Source organism: Eretmochelys imbricata, chromosome 1, assembly GCF_965152235.1.
Source record: "Eretmochelys imbricata isolate rEreImb1 chromosome 1, rEreImb1.hap1, whole genome shotgun sequence".
In the NCBI taxonomy this organism is placed as follows: domain Eukaryota; kingdom Metazoa; phylum Chordata; order Testudines; family Cheloniidae; genus Eretmochelys; species Eretmochelys imbricata.
The window spans coordinates 113,349,354-113,373,439 of NC_135572.1; the positions used below are offsets into that span (position 1 = coordinate 113,349,354).

The 24,086-nt window shown below is 40.7% G+C and overlaps 1 protein-coding gene across 3 annotated transcripts in view; it reads left to right on the forward strand.

Moving 5' to 3' along the window:
• CDC16 (cell division cycle 16) overlaps window positions 1-24,086 on the forward strand; it is a 64,138-nt gene that overhangs the window by 31,202 nt on the left and 8,850 nt on the right. For all 3 annotated transcript variants that reach the window (XM_077814048.1, XM_077814057.1, XM_077814067.1), the window contains 4 exons: window positions 9,937-10,089; window positions 10,806-10,869; window positions 12,046-12,107; window positions 22,024-22,159. In XM_077814048.1, coding sequence (XP_077670174.1) covers window positions 9,937-10,089; window positions 10,806-10,869; window positions 12,046-12,107; window positions 22,024-22,159 — 415 coding nt within the window. The remainder of the gene's footprint in view (window positions 1-9,936; window positions 10,090-10,805; window positions 10,870-12,045; window positions 12,108-22,023; window positions 22,160-24,086) is intronic.

Sequence of the window (24,086 nt, forward strand, 5' to 3'; positions counted from 1 at the left end):
TCTTGAATACTGCGTGCAGATGTGGTCTCCCCATCTCAAAAAAGATATTGAAATTGGAAGAGGTTCAGAAAGAGGCAACAAAAATGATTAGGGGTATGGAACAGCTTCCATATGAGGAGAGATTAATAAAACTGGGACTTTTCAGTTTAGAAAAGAGATGACTAAGGGGGTGGGATATGATAGAGGTCTATAAAATCATGACTGGTGTGGAGAAAGCAAATAAGGAAGTGTTTTATACACCTCATAACGCAAGAATTAGGGGTCACCAAATGAAATTAATAGGCAGCAGGATTAAAACAAAAGGAAGTATGCACAGTCAACCTGTGGAACTTCTTTCCATAGGATGTGGTGAAGGCTATATAAGAGGGATAAAAAAAGAAGTAGATAAATTCATAGAGGATAGGGTCAATCAATGGCTGTTAGCCAGGATGGGCAGGGATGGTGTCCTTAGCCTCTGTTTGTCAGAAGCTGGGAATGGACTGCAGGGGATGGATCACTTGATGATTACCTGTTCTGTTCATTCTCTCTGGGGCACCTGGCATTGGCCACTGACATAAAAGACAGGATCCTGGGCTAGATGGACATTTGGTTTGACCCAGTATGGCCATTCTTATGTTGAAAACCAGGGAGGAAAAAGATTATAAGTAGTGTTCCATAATCCTTCTGCTTGTTGAATACATCATTAGTATTAGATTATTGCTTACAGTTTAAAAGTTTAGATAGCGTTACTACCTAGTGTGTCATTAAAGTCCAGTTATCTTCGTTTTCAGTTTATAGGTGAAGCAGCAAACCTGGATTAAACTCAGAATTAACTTGGGGATAGGAAAGGGAAATACATATTTCTCGACTAAAATACTAGTAAACATTAGAATTAACTTCTTACCACTAAATATTTTCCCTCAAGGTACTCTTCAGATTAGTACTTCATTTGGAATCTGTTTAATGTAGTGTTATATAATACATATTCTTCCTTGAGTTACTGCACATGTGGATCCCATTTAGTGTCCATGTATCCCAGCATAGGTGTTTGGAACATTTTCACTAGCAGTGTCCAGTAGGGGTGGTCCATGCATCCTGTATGCCTCCCCCCTGCACCCTCACAGGGCATAAACGGCACAGGAACCCCAATCGCCTTAGGCAGTGAGTTGTAACAACATAAGTGTCCCTCTGAAGTAATCTTGTTCCTTAGCATTTAGTCTGATAGTTGGTAGTTAGTTTATTTATAGGTAGTAGGTTAGTGCACTTATTACTGTTTCAGTTAGCTTGTTTGCAGTAGGTATGGGGGAAAAAGCAATTTATGGCAGAGCCCAAATCTGTGGGCTTCAAGTCAGGTCCCTCTGTAGGGGGGCTGTTCCTGTGACTGACACCTACAACAGGTGCCTTTACTGTCTGGTTGAGCAACATATTGTTGCTAAGTGTGTGATTTGCAAGTCCTTCAAGAAGCACACACAAAAGGAGAGACACTTCAGCTTTTTCTCATGGAAAGGTCCATGAGAGCTATGTCTGACTCAAAGCATGAACTTGGTACAAAGGCTTCTGTTTCAAAACTTACCTCGCCAATGCTCCTGTCACCAGAAATGTGACAGCTAATTCAGAAGCATTTAAAAATATGAGATTCAGAAAGGTCAATCAGAGGAGGCAGAGACCCCCATTGATAGAGGATTGAATGACTCTAAAGGACTGGTCTACACCTAAAATGTAAGTCGATCTAGCTATGGTTGCCTAGTGCTGTGAAAAATTTCATGCTCTGAACACCGTAGTTATGTTGTCCTAACTGCTGGTATGGACATGGCTAGGTCAATGGAAGGATTCCTCAGTCAACCTAACTACAGCCTCTCCGAGAGGGGGATTATCCACACGGATCGGAAAACGTCTTCCATCCGTGTAGGAAGTGTTTACAGGAAAGTAGCTGCAGCGCTGCTGTAGCAGCGATAGGGTAGACATACCCTTTGCTCTCCGGTGGCAGAAGCAAAGAAGAGCTCTTCAAAGGAGCCACTACAGCTGGTGCTGAGAGAGAAGAGGAACTGTTGAAGAGAGCCATTACTGTCGGTGCAGGAAAGAGTGGGACTGAGACCTGCCATTTTGCACCACATAACAGAGCTGGTACAGAAACCTGCTTCTTCATCTAAAAGATCTCAAGAGAAGAAGAATTCACAGTCATCTGCCTTCTTCCTTTTTGGCACCAGCTTCACCAGCACTGTTATTCTCAGCATCAGAGTTAGGACAGTCTTCTACAGCGCTTCTGTTGTCGGCATTTGCATCTTTTAGTTACAGCCAGCAGTTTCAGATGCAAAGGAGCGCTCAAAGCAGAGAGGCATCTACAGCTCCTCACTATAGGGACTCTTACAACTAAATTTGCAGCTCCAAAAGCTTATTTTGTGTTTTTTGCCAGACCTCAGGGTCATTCCAGAACCTGAGTCACCAGTCCTGGACGTTTTCCTGATCTTGATACCAGACAGATCCCCTCTTCAAAAAAGAAGCAAGCGTATCTCTAATGAAAATTTATTTGAACCAGCATGGCATTACAATTAAGGATTTGAGTCCCACTCAAATCCTTCAGTCTGCTGTCAAGACTTCTGCATTAGAAGTTTCTTCATCCAAAGACTGACTCCTCTGCAGACTCTGACAGGAGTCCACCACCAAGAAAGAAATCACATGGATGGAAAGAAAATAATTCTAGGGACGCATATGGAAAAGCGCCTCCTAATAGACCTGAGAATGCTAATTCTCACTGTGCTCTTCGGTTGCTTCTGAACTGGCCAAATATCCCTTTCCTATCTGGTCCACATCCATGGACATATTGGTTCTCATGGCATTCATATATACAATTTCAGGGACAGGTTCTCCCACAATATACTGAGTCTGTTTGTGAGTCACCTGCTACAAACTCTTATAATTCTGATCGCTCTTCTTATCAAGTTCAAATTGCAGAGGAGCAACAAATTTTAAGTGTTGCTGAAATGTCAGCCCATCAGAACAGTCTGGTCCTATACTTATTTCTTCTTCCTTACTTGATTAAACCATTTCACAGGCTTACATCACTGTGAGCTGATGATTTGAAAACCTTTCAGGACTTACTGAAGCATCTGGCAAAAACACTAGAAGTTCCTTTGAAGACAGTTCAGGAGAAGGGATATAAACTTTTTGATATTCTACAGTCAGCATCCCAAAACAGGGTTGCACTATCTATTAATGAAGGAATACTGGATCCAACAACAGATCTTTGGTTGAGCCCTGCTTCCATTTTATCTACTGTAAAATGTGCTGATTGTAGCTATCAGGTGCCGTCTGAAGGATTTGAGTATTTTTTTACACATCTGGCTCCATCATCACCTAAGTTCCCTCTAAGCTGCGTGGCTGCCCAGCAGTCTATCAAGTGCTGCACAGTTCACGTGCCCGTCCCCCCACTGCTGTGCTGCTCCTGCCCTCTGCCTTGGGAGTCACTGGCCAGCTGCTCCCAGGAGCCTCCTGCTTGCTGTACAGAGCCGGGGGCAGGCACACTGATATCAGGGTGTCCCCTCCCACCCTTCTACCGCATCTTCACAGAGTGGCTTGGGCAACATGACAGGGCTCAGGAGTGGGATGTGGGACAGAGCTTGCTGACAGCTGCTGCTAAGTCTGAACAAGCAGGCTTCAGATTGGTGAGTGCCAATCTACTTAAAGGGGCAGCATGTCCGTCTCTGTCTCTCACACACACACACACATACTGTGTCTCTGTGTGTGTCTCTCTCTCACACACACTTGGTGTGTCTCTCACACTCACTCACCTCCCAACACATACTTGTATTGTTGTTGTTACTTCTTGATACTTCCTGAAATTCACATATATTCTCTGTAATTTTATTCTTTTAAAGTGCGACTGGTCTATGCATTTCATATTTTTATTTCTCTCAATGCTTAAATTTAATTATTTGAATAGTGAGTTCTAAAATGCTATCCTGGCTGGAGTAATTATCCCTATGGTAACTTTTAAAAATATGTGTTTATAGCTAGGTTATTTGTTTCTACTGGTGGTGCACATCCACACATTACCTCGATATTGGTGCTCATAACCAAATTCATTCTGCACATGGATGGAAAAAAATTCAAGGGAACATTAATTCATCACTAAATCTGTCTCTAAGGAGAAAGAACCCAAGAGACTTGATCTTTTCAGAAAGAAAATGTACTCTTCAACATCTTTATAGATCAGGAGAGCGAATTATCAATCATATTTAGATAGCATGGCTTATCTGCAATGGTGTAGAGTGTCAGAGTTTAAGGACAATTACCCTCAAAGTGTAGAGTAGCTTAAAGCTACTTGTGAAGAAGGGCAGCTTATTGCCCTTCAAAACCTATTTCAAGCAGTATTAGATGCTGCTGATTCAAGTGCTTGTTCAGTGGTTACAGCTGTCATAATGTGATGCTCATCATGGTTGTCTGCATCAGATTTACAAAAGGAAGTGCAAGCAACTATTGAAGATTTGCCATTCGAAGATCAGAATCTGTTTAGTACCAAGACTGATGAATGTCTGCATTCATTAACAGACTCAAGATCCACACTCAGATCATTGGGTTTGTATGTTCATCCTTTCAAAACAAGACAATTTCGTCCTCAAACTTAATTCTCCGGATATAGGAACACTCAATATCTATTTTGTTCATATTCGCAACACTAGAGGCCTTTTCTGAACAATCTAGAAAGAGATCTAGATATCAGAAGATGGCAGCTCCGCTGCCCCCTTCTATAACTACTCAGTTGGTCAGACAGAAAGACATCAAATTTGATGCAACAATCAAGGATCTTGGACTAAATCACAAAGAGGTATAACATTTTACTACACCCTTTGGTTCCCATCTATTTTATTTTCTGGAGGCATGGATAGCAATCACCACATTGCAATGGGTCCTTCAAGTAATAAGGGCTGGTTATGCCATTCAGTTTCAGTCCCTGCCTGCTTTCCAACCCCTCTTCTTAGTCCCTTTTCAGGGACCATTTTCATGAGCGTGCCATGAGTCAGGCGATAGATGAACTGATCCAACTAAGAGCAATAGAGTTAGTAACTGAGGAGTTTATTGGAAAAGGTTTCAGTTCTCCTTATTTCCTCATACCAAAAAAGAAAGGCAGCTTACTTGCAATTCTAGATTTTGGGACCTCAACAAGTTCATTCAATGTGCCACATTTAGCATGGTAGCTCTCACTTCTGATATCCCTGCTCTGTATCCCATGGATTGGTTCGTTGCCCTCTACAGGATGCTTATTTTCATGTGTCAATTCACCCCATGCACAGAAAGTGTCTACGTTTTATGGCTCTGGGGGGTCATTACCATCTTTTGAAATTTCATTAGCACCGTGGATGTGCCTACAAAGTTCCTACAAGTAATTGTGGCCCATCTATGCAGACAAGGGTTGCATATTTAGTAGGCCTGTTGATTAATTGCAGCTAACTCACGCGATCAACTAAAAAAAATTAATCGCAATTAAAAAATTAATTGCGATTAATCAGAGTTTTAATCTCACTGTTAAGCAATAGAATACCAATTGAAATGTATTAAATATTTTTGGATGTTTTCTACATTTTCAAATATATTGATTTTAATTATAACACAGAATACAAAGTGTACAGTGCTCACTTTATATTATTTTTTATTACAAATATTTGCACTGTAAAAAAGATAAACAAAAGAAATAGTATTTTTCAATTCACCTCATACAAGTGCTGTAGTGCAATCTCTTTATTGTGAAAGTGCAACTTACAAATGTAGATTTTTTTGGTTACATAACTGCACTCAAAAACAAAACATTGTAAAACTTAAGAGCCTACAAGTCCACTCAGTCCTATTTCTTTTTCAGCCAATCACTAAGAAAAACAAATTTATTTACATTTCCAGGAGATACTGCTGCTTACTTCTTATTTACAGTGTCACCACAAAGTGAAAACAGGCGTTCACATGGGATTTTTGTAGCTAGCATTGGAAGGTATTTGTATGCCAGATACGCTAAACATTCGTATGTCCGTTCATGCTTCAACCACAATTCCAGCAAACATGCTTCCATGCTGATGATGCTCGTTAAAAAAACTGTGTTAAATAAATTTGTGATTGAATTCGTTGTAGGGGAGAATTGTATGTCTCCAGCTCTATTTTACCAGCATTCTGCCATATATTTCATGTTATAGTAGGCTCGGATGATGACTCAGCACATGTTGTTCCTTTCAAGAACACTTTCACTGCAGATTTGATAAAACGCAAAGAAGGTACCAGTGTGAGATTTCTAAAGATAGCTACAGCACTCGACCCAAGGTTTAAGAATCTGAAGTACCTTCCAAAATCTGAGAGGGACGAGGTGTGGAGCATGCTTTCAGAAGTCTTAAAAGAGCAACACTACATTGCAGAAACTACGGAACCCGAACCACCAAAAAAGAAAATCAACCTTCTGCTGGTGGCATCTGACTCAGATGATGAAAATGAATATGTGTCAGTCCATACTGCTTTGGATTGTAATCGAACAGAACCTGTCATCAGTATGGACGCATGTACTCTGGAATGGTGGTTGAAGCATGAAGGGACATGTGAATCTTTAGCACATCTGGCACGTAAATATCTTGCAGTGCCGGCTACAACTTGTTTACAATGTTACCTGAAAATGAGATCAGGAAGCGGATAGCGTTATCTCTTGCAAATGTAAACAAACTTATTTGTCTGAGTGACTGACTGAACTAGAAGTAGGACTGAGTGGACATGCAGGCTCTAAAATTTTACATTGTTTTATTTTTGAATGCAGTTTTTTTTTACATAATTCTACATTTGTAAGTTCAACTTTCTTGATAAACAGATTGCTCTACAGTACTTGTATTTAGGTGTATTGAAAAATACTATTTCTTTTGTTTTTTTTTACAGTGCAAATACTTGTAATGGAAAAAATATAAAGTGATTACAGTACACTTTGTATTCTGTGTTGTAATTGAAATCAATATATTTGAAGATGTAGAAAACATCCAAAAATATTTAAATAAATGGTATTCTATTATTGTTTAACAGTGCGATTAATAGCGATTAGTTTTTTTCATCGCCTGACAGCCCTAATATTTACCCTTACCTAGACAACTTGCTTCTGTCGGAGAAGTCACAAATGTAGGTTATAGTGGCAGCAAAGAACGTTATTTATTTATTTTCATCCCTGCATTTGAGGATCAACTTTTAAAAGTTGAATCTGATTCCGTCACAATCCACAGAGTTCATTGGAGCTCTTCTAGACTCAGTAGCAGCAAGAGTGTTCCTCCACCTGAACAGATTTCAAATAATAAAAAATCTGATTCTCCATTTCCATACCTATCCTCTAATGACAACAAGGATGTGCCTTAAACTTCTGGGCCATATTCACCAGGTTAAGTCTCAGACCATTTCAAGCATGGATAAAGTCTGTTTACCGACACACAATCCATAATATATCTGTCACACTGTCCTGCAGTGGCTGAAGAGCATGCGTACTAACCTTAGGGCAGACTGTTAAGAAATAGGGCACAAACCCCAGATTGGTTGTGAGTTCTGTACTTTGACTTCACCAACCATTTATCAAGTGTAAACTCCTCAGGCACTATAACCATCTTTAATCATTTTTGTTGCTGTAACCATCTTTTTTAACCATTTTTGTTGCTCTCATCTGGACTTTCTCCAATTCGTTCACATCTTTCATGAAATGAGGCACACAGAACTGGACACAATACTCTAGCTGAGTCCTTATCAGCATGGAGGAGAGTGGTAGAATTACTACTTATAACACTCCTGCTAACACATTCCAGAATGATGTTTAGGTTTTTTGCAACAGTGTTCCACTAGCTTGTGATCCACTATAACCCCCAGATCCCTTTCTGAAGTACTCCTTCATAGGTAGTCATTTCCCATTTTGTATGTGTGCAAACTTCCTAAATGGAGCACTTTGCATGTGTCCTTATTGAATTTTATCTTACTTACTTCAAACCATTTGTCCAGTTTGTCCAGATGGTTTTGAATTTTAATCCTATCCTCCAAAGGGCCTGCAACCCCTCCCAGCTTGGTATTGCCCACAAACTTTATACCTATACTCTCTGTGCCATTATCTAAATTGTTTATGAAGATATTCAAGATACCCCAGTTGATATGCCCTTCCAGCTTCAATGTGAACTGCTAGTAATTCTTCTCTAGGAACAGTTTTCTAACCAGTTATGCACCCACCTTATAGTAGTTCCATCTAGGCTATATTTCCCTTTGTTTATGAGAAGGTCATGCAAAACACAATCAAAAGCCTTATTATAGTCCGGGTAAACCAAATCTACTGCTTTCCCCCATATATACAATGCTGGTTACCCTGTCAAAGAAAGCTATTAGATTGGTTTGACGTGATTTGTTCTTGACAAATCCATGTTGACTGTTTTATCACCTTGTTATCTACTAGGTGTTTGCAAATTGATTGCTTGATTATTTGCTCCACTATCTTTCTGGGTAAGAAGTTAAGATGACTAGTCTGTAATTTCATGTCTGTAATTCCATGTCCATGTTCTATTCCAGTAATATTAGATTAACTCTTTTCCTTAAAGCACTTGTCACTATCACTTCAATCAAAGTTCATTTGGCAGCATTCCATTCCATATCTGTATTTCATCCTCCAGTAGAGGGAGGTACAATTTTCTCTCTTCGGTCAGTGAATAGATTTATGGAAGGGCTTGTCCGCGTTTTTCTTCCTGTGAGAAAGATCACTCAAATATGGGACTTAAATTCAGTGGTTTTTTTTGCTTATGGACACTCCTCCCCACCCTTTTGAACCTCTATCAAATTATCCAGTTCTTCTGCTATCGCTGACGGTACCATTTCTGGTGGCAATTACATCAGTTTGTAGAATAAGCGAATTACAAGCCCTAATGATAAATCCTCCATTTACAGTTCTTCACCTGGCTAGAGTAATCATGAGACTGCATCCATCTTTTATGCCTAAGGTACTATCAGATTTTCATATCCATTCATTCACCATTTTTTCCCCCAAAACCTCATTCTTCACCTGTTGAATCTAAATTACATACTTCAGAATTGAGAAGACTGCTGTTATATTACCTTGATAGAACTAGATCTTTTTGTAAAACTTCAGGACTTTTTGTTCTGTGTGGTAATAAATCAAAGGGGATGACTGTTTCATCATAAAGACTTCCAAAATGGTATCCAGTTGTATTAGAACTGCTTACGATATTAGTAAGAAGAGTCCTCCATCAGAGTGCAAGCTACATCATCAATAGCATGCTTAAGTCAGGTTCCAATATTGGAAATATGTAGAATGGCTACCTGGTCTTTAGGTCATATGTTTACAAAATGTTATTTGTTAGTCACCGCTTCAGGATCTGATGCACATTTTCAAAGAACCTTTGCAATCTCTTTTCAGATAACTCTTAGCCCCCCCCCCTTTAAAAAATGACTGCTAGCTTATCACCATAAGTGGGATCCACATATCCAGTAGTTCAAAGAAGAAAGAAAGGTAACTTAGCTGATAGTAACTATTGTTCTTCAAGATGTTCTGTGCACGTGCATCCCACAACCCAACTCCGCAGCTCTGTCTTATGTATGAGGATTTTGGTCAGCAAAGGAACTGAGTGGTGGTTGTTGTCGCTGCCCCCCTTTATGCCCTGGAGTCTAAAGGGCATATGCGTGACCCCTACCGGACACTGCTAGTGAAAATGTTTTGAACTCTTGTGCTGGGACACATGGACACCATAAGTGGGATCCATGTGAGAACATCTCAAAGAACGACAGTTACTATCAGGTAAGTAACTGTTCTTTTAAAGTTTTTTTTTATGTAAAGGTTTTTTTATTTAAAGTATAGTTATAAAGTATCACACAATTAAATGCTTTTAAGATTTCTGCAAATTATTAAATATTTACATACAAGCAAATAAATATATGAAGCTTCCTTTTTTTCCTTGTTTTTTACAGCTGTCATTTGCCGATGCTCTATATTGGACTAGAATATGGTTTGACCAACAATTCAAAATTAGCTGAAAGATTTTTCAGCCAAGCCCTAAGCATTGCACCTGAGGATCCTTTTGTTATGCATGAAGTTGGAGTGGTTGCATTTCAAAATGGAGAGTAAGTTTACAAAAGGAGATAAAGAAAGACAGTACTACTAGTCTATATTCTTTTCCTAAAAGTAATGTAGTAGCATATATTTTGTTTTTATAAAAGGGCTTATTTTGAGCTACAGAACAAGAAATTGCTTATGATTCTAATTAGTTAGTATTCACCGTAAACTCTTACTTGTCAAATTAGGTTTTTTTCTAATAGGGTATTTTATCTGGTTTGATGCTTTAAGCATTGAGTCAGGAAAGAATTGATACTTGGGAATTAGGCACATATAGAACAGCCAGGCATCATATGAGGTATTCATATGTGCAGGAGATTCCATGTGTTGAAATGATTTTGTTTTTGGCAAACCAGGAAGTACCAAGATGATTCCAGAGAGGGGAACACGTTTTTAAAAGGTGTATAAGGTTAAGATTTTGATTGTTATCCATAGCCTGGTTATTGGGAGCATTTAACATGTTTCTGGGCTGTACTCCATTTTAATTTTTACTCTGTAGTTTGGCTTTAAGATCATGCACCTTTGTGTGCAAGATATTTGTCACAACTGCTTGTATTTCACCATTTAATTAATGTGAATGAAATTATCTGTGAATAAATAGTGTGAAAGATAACTTTTCTCTCTTTCTAACACAGTTTATTCAGCTTTGTCAGGGATTTTTGAATGGCAACTGTGTGATAGATACTTTGTTGGTAATTCCAGTAATGTTTTTTTCTTATTTTAGTTGGAAAACTGCAGAAAAGTGGTTCCTCGATGCTTTAGAGAAAATTAAAGCTATTGGAAATGAGGTAATTTTTAATTAATGCATACTTAATTTTATGTCAGTGAACTGTTTATTAAAACTGCAGGTTCTCATATTATATTGCCTTATGTAATTGAATTGTTAGAATAAATGCAGTAAATTTTGAGACATTGTCCTCCCCAATGATATAGACTGTGACTTAAAACCTTAGCCTAATATCATTAAGTTCTGCCATCCAGTGTTTTCATATTTTTACATCATGCTTATCAGACATACCTTTTTACCTTTTCCCATAATATACCTTTTCCAAAACAACAAGCCTTCAGCTGAATAAAAAGTAACAGATTTAAAATGTATTCTTTTATGCCTGTGGCATAGCTGTTAGCAGAATCCAGATCTGACTCCCAGTTGTGTGCCTTAACTGTTAAACAGTGCTCCGTCCCATATGAATTCTCCAATCACATATGGAACTCAGTGCAGCAAGGTATTAATGCAGACATCTTAGTTTTTAAAAAAACACTTAAACATGCATAGGAATAAGAATAGAGTTTGTACTTACGGTATCTGTGGTAAAGTTACAGCACTTCTTCTGATGCTTCAGAGCATAAGCTAAACACCATGACCAGAAAGGAATTTAAGGATTTTCGCAGCTTAGATATTGGCATTGTGTGGCCAGTAAATGGACTAATTATTTCAGAGCAGATAAATTTAGACCATGGAAGAAAAGGGATAAAGCCAAATGGGATATTTAGTATTTGCAATCATTCTGTCAAGATCTAGTTTTACTGAGGGTCACTTCTGCACTGCTTGTTGATGAACCCAACTGTGCTAATAAATAGTAAAGGGTTAAGTTTGAAAGTGCAAAGCTGGCATTGAATTTGTAAGGTGAAGATATCATTATTTTTGTGTGTGCCCTCTTGTCCAAATAAATGTTATCACTGCAGTTTTTAAGGCTATTTAACTGGGATGGGGGGGTGGAAGAACCTGGAAAAAATAACTAAAATGGGGAGGAAGATTCACTTTAATAAGTAAATGGTTTCATTGGACAACGTTTGCTTATTTTACCTAACTGTTTAATGTAAAAGGAATTTTAAATACCTGTCTTCAAGTTTTCATTCTCCATGAATGAACTGCCTTGTTCATTTACATGCTGATTTATATTTAGTAATTGAACACACAGAATTTAATTAAAAGCTGTTAGGTTGGATGTATTATTTTGCAGGTAACAGTTGATAAATGGGAGCCTTTATTGAACAACTTAGGACATGTGTGCAGAAAGCTCAAGTAAGTGGAAAATGTGAAATGTTTTAAAGCTACATTTACCTGGTATGTTACAAAAAAGTTTGTTCTTGGACCCACTGCTTAGTTACAATAAGACTGTACTCTGTCAAAGCAGTGTAAGGCGGTCTTCTTGGAAATCAGAATGAGGCCACCTAAATCTGTTCGTGCACATTCATTTGCAGTGTGTTTACACATGGACATGGTTTACAGAGAGAGGATGCCTCATATATATACAATAATTTATATAAAATCGTAAGTCTTAAAATTATTTTATTAGTTGATAAAATTTTAATCATAAGTGCTCAAATCTACATTTTAACTAACTTCTGCATCAATATTGAAGTCCTTGATTATGCCCAGATTCTGCAGAACAATCTGCATCAGTATAAGAGTCTTCCTGTGCAGACTGTTTTCCTGGATCAGAATGTGACTTATTACTCAAGAAAAATTCTCACTGGCTTCTGTAGGAGTTTTGTCATAAGGACTATAGAATTACTGTTGAGAATGGCAAGTTCAAGGTTTGCAGCCATCTTTCCACCCATCTCCAGAAGCTTTACTACAGATTTGCTGTGAAATAAAATACAAATACTTTTCTGACTGAGTTACAAAATAATGCTTGAAATAGATGTAAAATCCAAGGACAGTTGTAAAACAAAATCTGAGCATATTTTTCTCAACAATACATCGATAACGGCCATCTTTTTAAGATATTTATTTTTAAAAAATGTTCTTTGATGCTAGGACTATTCCATATTTTATTCAGGTTATGACCCTGACAAAATAATGTTATAGTACAAATTACATATGGGAATTATACCTTTGTAGCAGACTAAATAATTATATCAGACTAATATTTTTAATAAAAATTCATTTAATAAAAATGTTTGCAGTTCAGAAATGTATTCATATCTATAAGTTTAAAATCTGATTGTAATAGTTAAATATAATTTTATTTTGTTACATATGAACAGTGCTACAATTCCTTAATTGGCCATATGGTTTATTGCTATTGTATTTCAGAATCATTCATGTGAAAGCAATTAGAGTGGAGAGATACTCTGAAGCTCTACTATTGCTTTTGGCTTCAGTGGTAATTACACCTTTTACAAGAGCTGCCAACTAGTTTTAATTTTCCTTAGGAAATAAGGACTTGTGTAATAGCTGCCCACTTTGCCAAAGCAAACAAAAGGCCATGCTGCTGGGAAACTATTCATTATATTCCTGGTGGAATTCTGCACCAAATAATTAAAAATTCTAGAACAAAAAAATAAAAATTCTGTGCACAATATTTTAAAATTCTGCAAAATTCTGAATATTTTATTTGTCAAAATAACACAGTAAAATCACACCAGTTTCAATTATTTTTGGTCATTTATTTCAAAATACCTGTCAGCAAGTATGTCTGTAACAATGCAGACAACAAAAAAGATTCAGGAAATGTTTTTTGACAAATAGATTCCTTATTAGGCATATTAATACAGAACTGTATTTCCTGCCCTCCTCGGAAGCAGTGCAAAGGCTTGGGGGAGTCAGGGGTAATGGAGGAGCTGAAACAAGGAGGAGTCGGTGGCACCTTAAAGACTAACAGATTTATTTGAGCATAAGTTTTCGTGGGTAGCTGAGGGAGAGGGAAGTAAATTGCTGGTAAGGAGCCTGGGTGTAAAGCCTGGGAAGGAGCCTAGGTTGTTGAGTATGGGTGGGAAAAGTATGGAACAGTTTTATTTTGGTTTTTTGGGGGGGCGCGAGACAAGGAGGGATTGTTAGGGAGTGTCCCCATGCAGATCCTGGCTGACCCCTAGCCTCTCCCATTCAGTCAGGCACATCTGCCCCTGTCCCAATGTGTCTTTGTGTGCCCTCTCCCAACTACTCCCCTTGTCCCTATGTAGCTCTGCATGCCCCTCATCACCATGTGGCTCTGCCCCTCCCTCCCCCCGTGGCCCTGTGCCTTCACTCCCATTCAGCCGCTGCCCCAGTGTGTCCTCCCCCACTAGCCCTTATGAGCCCCTGCCTGAACCTCCCTCCCCGTCCAGCACCTCACAGCCCTTGTCTCCTGACTTGGCCTAAGTGCTGCCAAGGCAGTTTTCTCTCTTCCCTGCTGTGGGGCGCTGCAACTTTGTTTGAGCTCAACAGCGCCCTCTGGTGGGCAAAATGCAGAACTGCAGCAACATTTTGTCAGAAGCTTTTTTTCTGTGCAAAAAATTAGAAATCTGCAGGGCTCGTTAAATATGTGCATGTGCAGTAGCACAGAATTCCCCCAGGAGTATCATTGGTATAATTATAGAGGGTTTTTTTCAAAATCCTTGTTTCAGTTAATAACACTTTTGTCTTCTAAAATTTCCTAGAATAAAAAAATTAAAAATAGTTACATCACATTTAGAGCAGCCAATACTGTATTCTTTGTTCATGTGTCCATGTGTTTAAGGCATTTTTCTAAATAGTAAAACATTTTTAATGCAAAAAAATCATTTTAATTTAAAATTAAGTTGACGGACTACCGTAAAATGCTACGTGCTAGAATAGATATGAATATTGTGTAGTGTGGAAGGCTTGGTTTCACAGCGAACAAATTTTATATTTAATTGTTCTCTAGCATTTCTGACAGCTTTACATGTTGCTATTTGATAGTTTTATATAACAGAAATCTGAGTTAGCCATGAAAACAGATGTAAGAGAAAATGCTATCTAACAGTCCTCTGAGATTTGTGATCTCTGTATTTTAATTATAGTAGCTTGAGATTCTTGTAGTAAGGACATCAAGCTGTAAGCATGTGTGCTTTTATATATTTCTTGGGCTCTGGATGAATGATTGCCATACATAATTTGATTCATGGGTGATTTTAATTTCAGGAAAGGCTGTCTGGTATTTGAAGGGAATTATGGGATATACCTAAAATGTTCAGAAACAAAGTAAAGAATTGCTTATATTTTGTTTCATTTGAAGGTTTTAAAATATCTTGAAAATCCTCATGCCCCATAACATCAAAATATGTAATTTGATAAATGCTATGTTCTTGCCTGCCTCTGGAAGGCAGAATTAGAAGCAAAGTGGAGGTAGCAGTAATACTATTTTCTGTGCAGCACCTGAAGCTTTCCATAAAATTCCTGCCTCAACCCCAACAATGTCAAACAATCTACAGAGTGTGCTTATTTTCCTGAGGCTTACCAGTTCCTCTCCACTCCAAGCAACAGTGGCAGCATGATTGGCTCAGCTCTGCTGCCATTCACATCTCTAATATAGCTGTATCCAAGTGGGGAGGGAGATAATGCTGCCTCAAGTAGCATTAAACCTCTATGGTAGTTTGCCACGTAAGATAGGATCCTCTTCAATGGGAGGTGACTGCAGGGAGCTACTGCATCTTATATCCACCCCCACGCCTTTGTGGCTGGCTACAAATATGCATATGTGGCAACTTTAAATTAAGCTTATCTTTAATAAAAAGAAAAGGAGTACTTGTGGCACCTTAGAGACTAACCAATTTATTTTCTTTTTGCGAATACAGACTAACACGGCTGTTACTCTGAAACCTATCTTTAATAAGTAGCAGTATGTTCTTTCCACACGCAGGATTTAAATCTAAACATAGAGTACCATTTTCTTGAAGATTTTTCATACACTTCAATTTTTTTAAATCTTAAATGTGAAGGGATATGCTGTATAAGGGAAAATTTGGTGGTTCTTCGAGGAGTGTCCATGTGGGTGCTCCACTTTAGGCGTCTTGGCGCCCTGCTCTTGTAAACGGAGATTTGTAGTAGCCATCTTATGCCGCTCCAAGTGGTTACATAGCGGAGTGCAGCCAACCATGCCCCAGGTGCTTCTCTACTGCCTTTGGCTTGAGTTGGAGCGACAGCAACACCCTTTCTTACCTTGAGAGCTTAATAGTTTGCCATTGTTCCTGATAGTGTTAGCTTAGTCGTAGTTAGCTACCCTAGCCCTTTGCCCTTTATATCTTATATTTTAGTTTTTTTGTTTTGTTTTTTTTAAATTATATATTCTTCTCCCTTTACCCCGGCCTCTCTGGCAGGTACTCGGCTATTGATTAAAGAAAAAAAAGAAAGAACAGTAATAACCCCGTTTTTCTTTCTCCAGAGGAGTTTCTCTCTCAGGCGTGCCCAGCTCACCTGGCTTTAAACGCTGCCTGACTAGCAGACTTTCCATACCGGTCTCTGATGTCCACGCACAGTGTGTCAGCTGCCTCAGAGAGGCACACATTACCCAAAAGTGTCCACACTGCAGAAAATTGACTGGGACAGGACAGGGAAAGCTAGGGATCTCCAATTGAAGCTCCTGATGATGGAGAAATCCCTCAGACCAATGTCCGACCCCGAGTCCAGGACACCTCCTGGTCGCCAGTGGCAGCGTCTGACAGGGGATCTAATTCAACAATGGCTGCTACGGAGCCTGCTCCTAGAAAAGCTACCAAAAAGTGGTCACACTCATCCACACAATGTGAATCACCTAAAAGAAAGTGTTCTCCAAATGAAAAATCTGTCCTGGTACCAATGGCACCAAGAGCGCCAGACCATGAGGCACTGGGAACATCCGTACTGAAACATCCTGAGGAGCTAAAGATCCTATGTGGGAAAGCTCTAATGGAAGTGCACACCGTAAAGCCAAACCTCCCAGCTCGGCACCTACGGAGCTGAAGAAAACCTCGGCACCAAGCAGTACAGTGTCACCATCTGCCGTGTACCTATTCAGCACAGCTCCAAGTCATTGACACGACAGCTTTAACCCTAATTCCCGGTCAGTGCATGATGCCGTCCCTGGCACCAAGCCTTATGGTTCCGCAGCAATTCATGAGGCATGCAGACCTGATAGCAGCCTCAACACCTGGAATTCCCCTACTCAGTACCGACGGTACCCCAGCAAGACCAGAACCAAGCCTGGTAACCACTCCCTGTGGATCAGACCCTCCTTTCTCCAGTGATGAGGAAGAAGAGGGTGAGGCAGTAATATACACTCTGTATCACTCCTCCCCTAAACCTGGACCCTCTCAGCACCAAACATCTACATACATGCGGGGCTGATATGGTCAACCGTGGGCACCACCACCTATTCCCTTCCCACCCAACTGGCCATATTGGGATCTATGGGCAATGTATAGGGCAGAGAACCTTAGGCCCCCTAACCCACTGAGGTCCAAAACAACTCTGTCCCCTTCACCAACTGTCCCAACACCCTCAGAGACACAAGAGGAAGAGATAGAGGTGCCTGATGACACACCTGAAGGTGACACCCTGCTGCCCATCCACATATCATCTTTGTCGCCAGACAAAACGGTAATGCCACTCCCCCCACACACTAGGGGGGATGATTTCAAATCTTTTCAAGACCTCTTAAAAAGTGTAGCTGAATCTCTGGATATTTCATTAGCTGAGCTACAAGAGACCCAACACAAGCTCACAGACATACTCCAGGCATCCCGAGCAGCAAAGATAGCACTGCCAATTAATGATGCCATTATGGACCCTGCAAAAATAATCTGGCACACACCCGCCACAGCTGCTCCCTCCTGTAAGAGGTCTGAAAATAAATATTATGTGCCAGCAAAAGGGGCTGAGTTTCTATTTACCCACCCTGTACCAAACTCGCGGGTGGTGGATGCGGTAAATCAAAGGGGGAAAACAACACCAGTCCAGAACAACCCCATATAATAAGGACTGGAAAAGGCTGGACCTCTTTGGACAGAAAGCCTACTCCTGTGCCACACTCTACCTCCATGTAGCCAATTATTCAGCTCTACTGGCAAAATACACACAACCATCCACCTCCAGACAATCATTTTGAAGATGTGGTCGAGGGCACAAGACATCCACACTGTCTGATTCCAAAACCAGATCCGGTCCCCAGCCCATATGGAGACCATCGGGTAATATGGTGACAGTCTGGAACTGTCAGACAACAGACAGATGGCTTCTGGAGATTATTCAGAAGGGCTACTCCATCCCCTTTATTTCTATCCCAGCTACTCACTCCTCTCCCCCATTTATCTTCAGGGAACTCTCTCATGAGCCCCTGTTACAACAGGAAATAAACCACCTCATACAATTAGGTGCCGTGGAACCTGTACCATCTCAACATGGGGAGAGGTTTTTATTCCCATTATTTTCTTACTCAGAAAAAGAATGGCAGGTAGAGACCCATCCTGGATTTATGAAAAGTCAACAAATTTTTGAGAATGTAATGTTTCAAAACAGTGACTATATCCACAGTAATTCTGGCAGTAGAGAAAGGAGATTGGCTCTCAGCCCTCAACCTCCAGGATGCTTATTTTCATATTACCATATGCAACACACAGAAGATTCCTGAGATTCACCCTAGGGAATCAGTATTTACAATACAGAGTGCTACCCTTTGGCCTGTCAACTGCCCTAAGAGTTTTTTTTCCCAAGGTTCTCACGGTCATTGCAACTCACCTCCGCAGACAGAGAGTGATGATTTTTCCATGCTTAGATGACTACTTCGTAAGGGCACCAATGCAGCAAGGAGTGATAAACACCACGCATACCACGATAACCCTTTTCATGGACGTTGGGTTACAGATAAATGTACAGAAGTCCACCTTGGTCCCTGTCCAACAGTTGGAATTTATAGGACCCTACCTCTACTGTCTCACAGCAACAGCAATGTTACTCCAACAACGCTTCCTCACTCTAGTCAACCTAATTTCAACAGATGGACAGCCCACAAACATCTGCCAGGATGTGTTTACAACTGTTGGGGCACATGTCGGCAACAACGTTTGTCTTAAAATATGCCAGGCTCCACATGAGAGTCTTACAGGCGTGGCTTCGAACAGTGTATATACCACACAGACATTCTCTCAACTGATGCCTCGCGATGCCCCTCATGGTAAAAGAAACGCTAACATGGTGGACACAACCACAGAACATCTGCTCAGGTGTCCCTTTCCAACAAAAAGTTCCAACAATGACAGTCACGATGGATGCCTCTCTAGTTGGTTGGGGGGCACGTTTATGCGACAATACGGTCTAGGGCTGCTGGTCTCCAGCAGAGTCTAACTTGCACATAAACTTACTGGAGCTAAGGGCAGTCCGAAACGCATGCAAGCACTTTCTCCCTTTAATCAGGAACAATGCCATCAAGATCCTTATGGACAATATTGCATGCATGTTCTATATAAATGGCCAAGGGGGAGCCTGATCATACCCCCTATGTGCAGAGGCAGTACATCTCTGGAATTGGTGCATCACCAACAACATAGAGATTTCGGCATCCTGTTTGCCGGGATGTCAGAACACAACAGTGGACCACCTAAGCAGCGACTTCTCACAAACACACAAGTGGGAGATGGATCCTGGAATTCTCAAAGCCATATTCAAACTATGGGGGTTCCCCACTATAGACCTATTTGCAACAGCTCAGGACTTCAAGTGCCCACAGTATTGCTCCCGGGCCGGATTGGGACACCACTCCCTGGGCAATACTCTCCTCATAAAATGGGAAGCCCCACTGTTGTATGCATTTCTTGCGATCCCACTACTGATCCGAGTCATTCACAAGATCACGCAGGACAAATCCAGGGTCATTCTCATTGCACCCACATGGCCCAGACAAACATGGTTCCCATTCCTGAGACAGATGCCAGTGAAATCACCTCAAACCCTTCCCTTAGTTCCTCACCTTCTGTCACAGGACATGGGGTGTGTCCATCACCCCAACCTCGCAGTACTCCACCTCAAGGCCCGATTACTCCATGGCTGGTGGGGGTAAAGAAGGACTGTTCTGAAGAAGTGAAAGATATACTGCTGAACAGTCGCAGACTAAGTACAAGAAGGGTAGATAGATTGATACACATAAGTGGAAATGATTCTGCACTTGTTGCCAGGACAAACAGATCTTTCCACAATCAGCCCCACAACTTAGAATCCTCGGCTATATACTGGGCCTTAAAAAATCTGGGCTATCCACCTGCTCCGTCAGAGTACATCTGGCTGCCATCACCTCCTTCCACGACAAGGTGGATGGAGTCACTATCTTTGCTCACCTGATGACTAAACGCTTCCTTAAGGGCATAGAAAACACTTACCCAACACTAAGAAACCCTACTCCCATGTGGGACCTCAACCTTGTTCTACACGGTCTCATGGGAAAACTGTTTGAACCCCTTGCAACTTTCTCTCTGTTATACTTATCAATGAAGGTTGCTTTCCTCATTGCCATCACGTCAGCAAGAAAGGTGGGAGAATTAGTTGCCCTAATGGCAGACTCACCTTATACTACATTCTTTAAGGATAAAGTAATCCTATGACCGCACCCCAAGTTCATCCCCAAGGTTGCCTCCCCTTTTCATTTAAATCATTCCATATACTTACCTGTATTTTTCCCGAAGCTCCATACTGACAGCAGGGAGGCCTCACTCCACATGCTAGACATCCGCAGAGCACTAGCTTTCTACATAGAAAGAACAAAAGCATTCAGAAAATCATCTCAACTGTCAGTTTCCATAACAGAACATTTGAAGGGCCAAACCATCTCAAAACAAAGACTATCCAAATGGATATCTGGGTGTATCCATTTGTGCTATCAAAACAGCAACCTGCAACCTCCACCGAGAGTTTGCACACACCCCATCAGAGCATTATCTACATCTATGGCCTTTCTCAATAATGTACGTATGATGGGTTCCCCCTGGGGTACCACTGAGCCCCCTTGACCCACCAGCCTGGGCTCCCTCTCACACTGTGGTGCAGTGATAAGTTGCCAAGCTCTCTAAACTTGCTCTTTCACCAGCATATACACAGGTAGAACACACCGAGCTGCAGAATTTACAGGCTACTATGATCAGCTCTGCATGGGGAGTCTACAGCTAAGGAACTGTCCAGCTGCTCAAGAATACACACACCCTTGGCACGTAAACCCAAAATTATACTGCCTTGCGCTGCACAAAGACTGTGCAGTTTAAGCTTATGAAATTCACCTTCTACATTTGTAATAGATACATAGACAATATTCCTAACCTCAGATTCCAAAATGATACATGCGTACAAATAGGATAATCATATTCAGTAAATCATAACCTTTACAATGATCTCTCACATGACCTATCTTGTATTAAAATACATCATAGTTATGCCATAATCATACCATAATATATCTATGAAGATTATGGGATGCAGTGTCACAGTATCTATTACTGACATTTGCAAAGCAGCTACCTGTGCATCTGCCCGTAATTTCACTAAACACTATGCTCTAGAACAACAATCAGCAACAGATGCTCAGTTTGGACTCACGGTGTTATCCACTGGCAATGAATCAACTCCAAAGCCCCTCCTCTGCACTGAGGGGCATTGCTCAACAGTCACCTAAAGTGGAGTACCCACAGGGACACTCCTCGAAGAAGAGAAGGTTATTCACCTTGTGTGGTAACTGAGGTTCGAGATGGTTGTCCCTTTGGGTGCTCCACTACCCCCCTTCCTCCCCTCTACTTCGGAGTTTCACGCCGATCCTCTGGAGTAGAGAAGAAACTGAGGGACGGTTGGCTGCGCACTGCTAGGTAACAGCTCGGAGCGGCACAAGACAGCTGCGGCGCGTGGCAGCCAACTGGACACTGCTACTACAAATCTACAATTGTAAGTGTAGGGTGCCAAGACACTTAAAGTGGAACACCCACAGGGACAACCATCTCGAAAACCTCTATTACTGCACAAGCTGAGTAATCTTCTTTCTGAATTACTGTGTAATAAGATTGTGATTATGTCATGAAGGTTTAGTCCATTCTTTCATCTTGCAAGTATGAAGCAATAACTTATTATTTAACGTTTATATTGCAGAGCCACCTAAAGGCCTTAGTAAGGGTAGGTCTCATGTGCTAGTCACGTTACAAACATAGTACAATGACAGTACTTGCACGGTAGAACTTACTAATATGCACTCTTTATTTAAACTTAACAGGAAATATGAAGAAGCATTAGAATACCATCGTCAGGCCCTAGTATTGATTCCTCAGAATGCTTCCACATACTCTGCCATTGGATACATACACAGTCTAATGGGCAATTTTGAAAGTGCAATTGACTATTTTCATACGGTATGTATATGGTTTAAATGAGAGAGGTGTTGGTCACAGCTCCATAAGTAGGGTTAAATTTTATTTGTGTACTTAAAACAAATTCATTGCCTTATGTTTGAAAAGTACAATGTAGCCTTCTCAAACTTACAGCACTTACTCTTTGAATATAGAATAAATGTTCTGAGCATTTACAAGGATCCTTTAAGAAATGTTGTATGTGTCAGTCCTTTCTGTGTCCCAGATTATCATAATAAGTGACCCACATAGACTCTTAAAATTTACCAGATAGTTAGAATTCACTGAAATATGGTATAATTTACGTTTCAAGAAATTAGGTTCTAAATTATCTACCTCTTCCCTGTAATGACAGAGGGAGGGAAAAATATGAAAAACCGGTGTATTTAAAAATCAGTCTAATCTAGTCTGTGACCACAAACACTAAAGTACCGTAAACATAATTATATGATTATTATATAATATCACTCCTGGGCAGAATGAAGGTTGTTTGCATGTAAGGGTTCCACATCTTAACATGTCTGGATTTCTTCTAAGTATAACCTTAACACTGAATTTTCTGAGTTTTTGTAATGCTTGGTTTGGGGATAACATTCCTGCAATGCTTTCACCCCTAAATTAAACTCAACTTCAACTCATATTAATATAATTTTTAATTTGAGTCTGTATATTGCAATTTAGCTGTACAAACAATAAACTTGCTCAAAGATTCAAAGTGTAGAAGCTGTAAGTATTATATTTTATTAATTCATCATTAATTATATTCCATGAATTCATCTTCCTTCATGGAAGAGGAAAGGTTGCACTGCTGTTTTGTGGACAAATTTTAGTACTGGAACAAAGGTGGGTATAGTGTATCTAGTTTTGGTTTTGTTAATCATAGAAGATTAGAGTTGGAAGAGATTTCAGGAGGTCATCCAGTCCAACCCCCCTGCTCAAAGTCAGGACCTCCCAGCTAAATCATCCCAGCCAGGGCTTTGTCAAGCCGGGCCTTAAAAACCTCTAAGGATGGAGTTTCCATCACCTCCCTAGGTAACCCATTCCAGTGCTTCACCACCCTCCTAGTGAAAAGGTTTTTCCTAATATCCAACCTAGACCTCCCGCACTGCAACTTGAGACCATTGCTTCTTGTTCTGTCATCTGCCACCACTGAGAACAGCCGAGCTCCATCCTCTTTGGAATCCCCCTTCAGGTCGTTGAAGGCTGCTATCAAGTTCCCCCTCACTATTCTCTTCTGCAGACTAAATAACCCCAGTTCCCTCAGCCTCTCCTGATAAGTCATGTGCCCCAGCCCCTAATCATTTTTTTTGCTCTCTGCTGGACTCTCTCCAATTTGTCCACATGCTTTCTGTACTGGGGGGCCCAAAACTGGACTCAGTACTCCAGGTGTGGCCTCACCAGTGCCGAATAGAGGGGAATAATCACTTCCCTTGATCTGCTGGCAATGCTCCTACTAATGCAGCCCAATATGCTGTTAGCCTTCTTGGCAACAAGGGCACACTGTTGACTCATATCCAGCTTCTCGTTCACTGTAATCCCCAGGTCCTTTTCTGCAGAAGTGCCGCTTAGCCAGTCGGTCCCCAGCCTGTAGCACTGCGTAGGATTCTTCTGTCCTAAGTGCAGGACTCTGCACTTGTCCTTGTTGAACCTCATCAGATTTCTTTTGGCCCAATCCTCCAATTTGTCTAGGTCACTCTGGACCCTATCCCTACCCTCCAGCATGTCTGTCTCTCCCCCCAGCTTAGTGTCATCCCTGAACTTGCTGAGGGTGCAATCCATCCCATCGTCCAGATCATTAATGAAGATGTTGAACAAAACCAGCCCCAGGACCAACCCCTGGGGCACTCCGCTTGATACAAGCTGCCAACTAGACATTGAGCCGTTGATCCCGATGATCTAGCCAGCTTTCTCTCCACCTTATAGTCCATTC